Raw genomic sequence first — 8,775 nt, 5'->3', positions numbered from 1 at the left:
TTAAAAGGCAACGTTCCTGCATTCACGGTAAACGCTGCATATGTTGTCTGAATCTGACATTTTATTTCAAGCGTGCTGTGGCGCTGAACTTGAGAAGGTTTGAATCGTGCCCTAGAACTCCTTAAACCTGGCTTATTAGTTTAGTTTCATGGTTCAGAGGAAGCCTACAGTGACAGCATATGATTCAGGAATTCATAGTGAGATAGTAGAAATGCTGTCAGTTGAGAGAATGCACACATCCCACTATCTATTCAAAGCTAATAAACCTAAGAGGAAGGATACAGTCTTGTGGTAGTTGTAACCTGACAAGAGGAACAACAGCATAGCTTTACAGCATTCAAATAAAGCAACAATACATAAGATAATACAGGAATAAACAAGGCTTTAATGTAAATCATGGCAATAGTTTAATTCTAATAAGTTAGTCTCATTTAGCAAAGATTAACTGAAAATCAAAATGCACACGTCAGCACTACACAATAAAATAAAAGTAATGTAAATATTCTCTAAATTTCTTGTTTACACGCTTAAAACCAGTCACCAATTACGGCATATCTATTTTATGCAGGTTAGAATGTGTTTTATGCACATTTCTCACTCTTCCACAGGTTGCTCTCCAAGCAATATAATACAGATTGTGTACTTGAAAGTACAGCTAGTTAATATATGTACACCTAGGCTGGGATTCAATCTGAGGCGTGCTATAGAACAGCGCACTAGAACAGACTTTTAAAGGTAATTTACGCTTTAGTCGACATGTGCAGCTGTTACTGTGAATATGATTTCTGCAAACGTCTGAGAAAATGCCTTTAAAAAGGTGCATTGTCTGCTGTGCTGCTCTAATGCACCTTGAATTTATTCCCGGCCCTAAAGACAGGGTATCTCAAATAAATCAAATGTTAGATATGTTATTGTCAACAATAACAAATTGTGAGTGAAATCACATCTAAATATGGAATACACAAAACATGCAATAAATGTATGATCTATCAGCCAAAACTGATACTGATTTTACTCTTTCATACTGTATACTGATTTTCCTATTGTTGAGATGGGTCTCATCATTGTCACCACCAGAAAGCTTACAGGTATACCCGAATGACAAGGCAATAATTCTGAAAAAGTTAATCATGAATCCTTCGTACATCCTTTGGTTGTTGAAAGCATCTACCCTCTCTGATAACTTACAAACATTGATAAATCATGTCAAACAGACACAAATAACATTTTTCTTTTGGCATTCATGATTTCAAGCTCAAACGATTGATATCATTGAATACATGTACAGTAAATGCATCCGTAACAGCTGGTCAAGGGTCAAATTGTTGTTCAACTCATAATGGTAAGGAGTAGGACAGGGGTCGAGAGAGATGACCCTAGAACAGCTGTTAACAGCAAAATAACCATAGGCTTGTTCTGCATTATGCTAACTTATACTGGAGAATTTTGCCCTAGACGTGAAGCAGGTCGCAGGTCTATGCGTTGTGGAGCTCATGCTCCGGACCACTCCTGCCTACTGCATCTGGGTTCGACAGAGGGTCCAAGTCGGCAAACAGGTTAAACCAGGCTGAGAGGTCTTTGGAGGTCTCTGGCATCTCTGTAAAATCAGAACCAGGGGTAAACTATTTCACACAAGTTTACTATCTCACACAGTAAACTTGGATGTCTTGTTTAATACAGGGCTTCATCTGACTCAGACGTGCTATTCCTGGAAATATTTATACCCCACAAGTATTCCGAAAAGCACTCCAACACAGGTTATTGCTGGACACACAGCTTTTTTAAGAGTTAAACCCTTTCTTTCAATTCTATTCATATGTTTTACTCGTTTGGCCCAATCCTACCTCTCGCTGCTGCTGGCCTAGAGGGGTTCTGATTGGCTCCAGATGATTGCTCTGTTGTCTGGGAGATGGGCTGTGGAATGCTCATGGCCCAATCTGGAAGGGAGATGCAGATTTAGACCTATCTTGAGGGGATACACATTGTTGCTTGATCCAGGAGACAATAAATTACTTTCACAGAGAGCTTTTGTATTGACTTTGTGCAATAGACATGAATATTGTAATTATTGAACAATGCATGTCTTTACCAAATCTATGTATGTTCTCCAAAATACTATTTTGTCAGTCCATAACCATTTCAAAGGTCAAATAAGGGTTGCTTATATTTGTACTGTTTCACACATGTACACGTATGTATGTACCCTGTACAAGTGTGGTGTGAAATGGAAATGTGTGTTTAATAATACATTTAGATCCACATGAGGTTAAAAGATTATATTTCAGTGTGACTGTTCACTTCACTAGCCCCCCTCGATAAATATAGACACAAACACAAAAACAGATGAGGGACTAGTAGTCGCTGCCCAGACCCAGAGAGAAATGGAATGGAAAGAGATTAGCAATTAGCTATGGGTAAGCAAATCAAATAGCCACTGTCTATTACTTACACAGCTGTAGCTTTCAAAACTCATTTTAGGGCCACTTTTCTCTCAGTGTGGAAATTGTTACGCAAGGTTTATTTGTTGAAGTACTTATTCAGAGAGAAGAAAAACTGTCAAGGCCGACTGCACAGCCCTAATTATGTCATTTCTGGGCTCATTCATAAAATCTAACCAACCACAGGGTTGAATTTAATTACGCTAATAATACAAATTGATTCAATTGTCGCATGCTTCATACTCTGGTTAGGGATTTCTCCTCAATTTAATCAAGGATGACCTTGTACATGCTTTCTCCCCACATAATCCTGTGTTTTGGAAGAGCTACACGGTGATGCTTCACATGGTTTGTTTTTCAATGAAGAGCAATGGAATCTGACCAATGAATAAATATGCATAACAGTGTTGTATGATCTACAGTATTTGACCTCTGACCTGAGAGAGAAGATTGGAGGTTGTTCCTGTTCTGGTCCAGGAGGTAAGATGGGAGGAAGATGGAGGAGTCTTCCTCCTGCTGGGGTTCCACTAGGCCCCCTCTACTAGCGACTCCGCTCCCCTGGTCCCCCTTACCAAACACCTCCTGCCACTCCTGTGAAAACTCGCCCTCATCCAGAGACGTGCTGCCCAGAATCTCATTCAACAAGGCCATGCTGTCCCTCTCTCCACCCTCCTCCTGCTCCTGACGAGAAAAGGCTGAGAGAAGATCCTCAGGCCCTGGAAGAACCAATCAAATACTGTGTTATTGAGAGGTGGACAGTGGGGCCTGATAATGGGTAGTTGATTATATGGCTGCTAAGTATGTTTATTGGGGTGAAATAAGAAATAATTTCACATGATCTGTTCATTTATTTTTCTCTGATATTCATTTAGGACATTGGGACACATACGTTGAGGAGGTGCTTCTGTACATTACCTGTCATTTGTCTATTAAGGTCGATGTCTTCAAAGAATTGTCCAGAAGGTGTCTTGGTTTGAGCTGCATAGGATGAGAGTGAAAAGTGCATGGTAACTTGGTTTAAGGCCTAGATTCAATCTAATTAAGCATTAAACCGGACTCTATGCAGCCAATGGCAATGTCCGTGATAGGTATAATGCCGGTAGCCGCTTGTGGATTTGACAGCTCTATCACAGTTCCACCTCAGACACTGTCAACACAACAGCTATGCGGGTGTCGGGAATCTGATTTAATCTAGCCTTAAATCCATCAGTATAGAACAATTGTGCGTTACAATGGCTTGTTATTTAGTTAAAATATTCCTAATACACTATTGTCCTTTACCTTCTTCATTGGACTCTTCATTGGGATCTATTGAGACAAGTCTATGGACAAAAAATAAACATGTTACATATAGTGTACAGTATATGATCCTGTGTAGCCTAATGTAAGACTTTAAATGAATTCTGTCATGTTGTATGGATTTCCACTTACTGGCCATCTGCAGTCTCCTCAAGATCTTTCTTTGCTTTGGCTTTCTTCTCCCCCTTTTTCTTTGATCCCTGAGATGACAGTTTATCCATGGGGTCTTGGAGGCTCTGGAAGTAGAAGAACGACATACTGATGACGTCACAAGACATGACACTGACAAAGACAACTTGTGCTGTCGTCTAAGTGAGGCCTTATGGTGAAACATACTGTTCCTTCTTAATGTAAAGTACAAAACTGTATGGACATCTTTTGAGTATATCACAGATATGAAACGGACTATTCACCGTTTCCTAAATCCTGACAAATGATACAGCTTACAGAGTGATATGATAGAGGCCTCCCTCACCTTGAGTGTAGAGAACTCATAATGCTGGAAGCCCTTAAAGCTCTCATGAATGGCAGCCATAGTGTGAGACGTCTTCTCCCAGAAGTGCAACAGGGTGGTCTGAAACACCCAAATACATATTAGCACAAGGCTGTGCCTGTAGCCAACAATTACTATTATGCAATAATTATTATTTTACTTTCTGTACATACACCACTCCTTGATATTCTGGTGTACCTGGTATGTGGTTAAAACATGAGAGAGCAGATTGCAGCGGCTGGCTCCTAATAAATCGACTTTCTGGCATACATCATTCTTCAGTTTGTCAAAGCTTGTTTTAGTGGTTCGCACCTGCACTTGAACCTGAGATGGAGAGGAGAGATAAGAGATATTAAATATTGCTCAACCGAAGACAAGATCATAACATAGGTACATAACATTGCATGGAATAAAGATCACACATCAGAATACACAGATGTTGCAAGTGCAACTGAAGTCTTTCTCACTCAAGATAACCCCTGAGTGCAACCAACACTAAACAGAAGAAAACATGCCTTTCCCCTAGTTCCCATGAATCAGCTCCACACTAAAGTACACAATCACACACACAACAATTTTACAGTAAATTGCACCATCTAGTGGTAAATGTAACAATTTCCATTTTCAGTATGATTCTATGAAACTCAGATTGAATTCTCTCTGTAAAGAAACAGGAACACATGCTTAATCAATCTGGCCCACATACTTCATCCATACTGTTTAAACAGTCCTTCATCCTGATATGATTGAGACCTATATCTAAAGAGAGTACACTAACCTTGCGGAATTTCTCCATCTGTTTGTGTGTGTCTGGATCGAGCTCCTGGGATACGTCCTTCATCCAGAGCAGTGCTCCACGGTATTCCGTCCTGGACTGTTCCATGCGGTTCACCGTCAGCCAGGTGTCAGAGATGGCCCGGTAGCGGAAAGTCTCCACCTCCTGGTAGAGGCGACACAAAGGACTACGCAGAGACAGCCTGAGGGGGAAAAAAATACTGTCATCAACAGAGAACAATTCCACTCATCCAAATGCAGCTGACACAAGTGCAGCTGACACAATGTGGATGAGGGAGTGGGGTGAAGAGCAGGAACTGGATGAAAACATACTCGGACTCTTTTTGACTGCGTTATGGTCACTAAAGCTTAAAGATGGAGCAGCAAACAGTAAGTAAAAATGAACCTTTGAACCGTTACCTAAACGACATGGATTACCATAGCACTCTCTCAATAATGAGTCTTCAGTTTCTATTCAAACACTCTGGGTACTGTGTTGATACAGTACAGTACAGGCCTATGTCTGTCGGAATACAAAGCTGTCACTGTATGCTGTTTTCTTTCTCTTTTTGTCTCGCTACACAGCAGACTCCTAGCCTGTCCCCTAGGAGCCAATTGATGCAATCTCCTGTCTCATGTCTCTCTACACTGGTCTGTCTGTCTGACTCTTCTCTTCTGGTAGATGGAGACTATCATAGGCAGTGCATAAGTTTCAAGTTTGGGGAAGCTAATTTTCTCCATAAAAATGTACCTTTATAATATAGCATTCCATGCATCATCGCATTTGCAGACTTATGTAAGATAGCCTACTATTCATAATGTGATGAGTAGATTGGATAGTCATGATTTAGGCTAATAATATAACTCAATCACTGTTTGCAAAAAATACTGTTCAATGCATGGCTGAGCGAGTAGTAAAGTAGAGTAGACACTGGCTATATCAGATACGTTTCTTCTCCTTTCTTTGCATGGGAAAAATATTTTATAAACACATTTCATGCAACTCTACAACACTTTATATGACTGGAGACATTAGCAGAATCAAAAATTACAGGGTAACCTACTCTGCTGACACTGACAAACAGATCAATAAAAATGATGTTGTCTGATCCATATTGTATTCGTGTCTCCCCTTCTCCTAGGCCTAATATATTATAATAGGACTACGAGAAGGGGAGACACAAATACATTCAATATGACGTCCATCTAACCCAGAAGAGGAAATTATTGTCCAAAACCTAACTTTCAAGTGGCACTGATCAGTGAATATGTGCACTCACCAGGGATATAGCCGATGACCTCGGCTGGTGCTGATAAGATTGTTCACTCAATTAAGTTGAGAATTTTGATAACTAAAATATAGTCACCAACAGTAGTCGGCTCTGGGATTCAAACCAGCAACCTTTCAGTTACTGGCCCAACGCTCTTAACAGCTAGGCTACCTGCCGCCCATTTTAAAAGAAGTTAATGATCCTCTGTGGCCAAACCATGCTTTCTGGTGTAGTAGCCTATTTTGAATGATTTTATTTATTTCTGTATAGACAGGAGTAGGCTAATTAGGCTATATCATGTTGGCAATTGAATTCCCCTAGCCTTATGGATGCGCCGCCTATGACTGCTATCCTGCATGTCTATCTCTCTACACTGGTAGTCTGTCTCGTCTCCTCTGGTAGAGGGAGAGAGACTACTATCCTGCATGTCGGTCTCTCTACCTTGTAATGTGAGCCCCCTATCCTGTCTGTCTCTCTATCTGCATTGCAATATCCAGTGTGTCTGTCTGTCCTCTGGTAGTGTGGTCCAGGTACAAACCTCTGCTGTGAGGAGAAGCAGAGGGCCTTCCCGGTAGCCTGCATGATCTTCCCAGCCCTGGTCCTGTCCTGGGAGCCCTGTGAGCGCAGGAACCGCCCCAACTCATTCTCCTCCTGGGATAGAACTGAAGAGGAGGGAAAGAACCACATAGTAGAACTCAGAGGATTGAACAAGGCTTCAGAATCTGGGTCCAGAAGAACCTTGAGTATCCTGATGTAACTGGGTCCGACATGTAAATGCTAGCGTTTAGCATGGAAGTGGGTGCCAAATGTGAGGGTGAAAAACAGACTCACAGCAGATTCTTCTCTGGTACTGCTCTATCACCTTCAATAGCTCCATGCATGTTCTCTGGACAGAGTGAAACACCTACAATGCCATGGAAAAATTACTTGTGCACAGTCATGCCAGTCAACAAATATATATGCATTTTATGCAAATCTTTAACAGTCATCTGCCTATGTTATTTGAGATTAACGGAGGTTGATACTTGATATTGTCAGCTCAGGTCTTTGGTAATTGGCCCAACAGTTGTCTGTGTATCTATGACAATGTATCCATGAAACAGTAACAAAACAGATTTGAAGCATTTGATCTGTGAAGCTAACCTCCAGTTTGCCATCCAGGTCTGCGTCTGACGCCACGACATGTTCGTCCTCTTTCTTTCCTGTGACCTTGATGATCTTCTGTTTGGTTTTCCAGTACTTTTGCTGGAACTTGTTCACCACAGACGAGTCTTGACTTTCAATAAAGCGGTCAAAATACTCCCGGGAGTAGCCACCACTGCAATGACATCCGAAACGGTCAAAGTCGTGTTACTTTATCAGCCATATGGTAAAAAACATAAATAAATTTGTGATGCTAATTCAATTAATATGGTGAATGTTTGTGTACTCACTAATTTCCCCTCTCCATTTTGTCAGGTTACCTGTAACATAGGTGACATGTTATGTCAAGGCTTTGAAGGCCAATTTCAACTCCCTTCACCAGGTAGGTCTGGACCAATGGTGTTGACAGTGGACTCAAACTGTATGAGTTTCTACCTGCCCATTGGTTGAGGTCAAATATTAACCAAAAGTAGCTACTGTGAAAACAAACTTGACATCCAACACCATTTTGAAAAGTGCACCTGCTGCACAACCTGTTATCCTAGACAGTCATGGGCAAATGATTGGGAGAATGGCCAATTTATGAACCCAATCCTTCTGTTATTTTCATGCATTAATGATTATTTTTTATATACTTTTTTTGGTAAACATATTTATATAAAATGTATCATGTTAGGGGACTCATTATCTTGCTCGATAGACAGTTCAAACAACAACAAACATTGAATTATTCATTGAGAAATAGGTATATATATATATATAATAACCGTTTACAAAATGAAACAAGGCTCAACCTACCATGCTAGTCTGTAGGCTAACAGTCCAGACCCGAAAGGGCAATACGCTGTCACGATTCAGCAGCCTCTGATAATAAGGTGCCTGGTTTTAGGCCGCTCGCTGAGAAGGCAAGCACGCACCTTGTTCAATACATTATCATCAGATAGCAAAATATAATGTCATAACAGAAGATTCATAATAAGATGATTCCTGCAATGTCCGGCTTTATTCGGCCGCCGTACCAGAATAAACACAGAAGGCTTCCCATCATCAGCGTATGTGAACCAGACCGTCCCCTCTCCATATTCTTATAGCCGCCAATAAACACCTATTGACCAAAAGCAATTCATTTACATTGAAAATCACATACCTTGCTGTGTTAATAGCCTATCATTCAGCTATAGCCAACGTCCATACATTTATTCTATTATTATTGACTGTAGGTTATACAGTGTAACCAGCTGCTCATTCTGTTGAGTACAATCCTTGCGCAGAATGATCGATGACGTCATGTAACAACGCACCAAACTCACTCCCACTTCGCTCCCTTAAAAAAAGGTGCAGTCGCGTTTGTTGATCA

At 40.8% G+C, this 8,775-nt stretch overlaps 1 protein-coding gene across 2 annotated transcripts; it reads right to left on the bottom strand.

Moving 5' to 3' along the window:
* Positions 1–365: 365 nt before the first annotated feature.
* On the bottom strand, positions 366–8,713 carry LOC121543080 (islet cell autoantigen 1). 2 transcript variants are annotated; one of them, XM_041852785.2, is made up of 15 exons: positions 8,566–8,713; positions 8,217–8,315; positions 7,709–7,738; positions 7,419–7,593; positions 7,107–7,179; positions 6,814–6,937; positions 5,009–5,207; positions 4,429–4,554; positions 4,213–4,311; positions 3,870–3,973; positions 3,720–3,760; positions 3,354–3,416; positions 2,876–3,154; positions 1,845–1,937; positions 366–1,597 (listed from the first exon to the last, which is right to left on the bottom strand). In XM_041852785.2, exons 3-15 carry the CDS (start codon positions 7,723–7,725, stop codon positions 1,476–1,478), a joined length of 1,515 nt encoding a protein of 504 aa, XP_041708719.2. In that variant the 5' UTR covers positions 7,726–7,738; positions 8,217–8,315; positions 8,566–8,713; the 3' UTR covers positions 366–1,475. The 2 variants fall into 2 exon arrangements, with proteins under 2 accessions (XP_041708719.2, XP_045070504.1); XM_045214569.1 differs by lacking the exon at positions 8,566–8,713 and adding an exon at positions 8,438–8,524.
* Positions 8,714–8,775: the final 62 nt, after the last annotated feature.

Source organism: Coregonus clupeaformis, unplaced genomic scaffold (assembly GCF_020615455.1).
Source record: "Coregonus clupeaformis isolate EN_2021a unplaced genomic scaffold, ASM2061545v1 scaf0281, whole genome shotgun sequence".
Lineage (NCBI taxonomy): Eukaryota > Metazoa > Chordata > Actinopteri > Salmoniformes > Salmonidae > Coregonus > Coregonus clupeaformis.
Note: the sequence above shows the minus strand (reverse complement) of the source record. Positions and strands in the feature narration are given on the sequence as shown.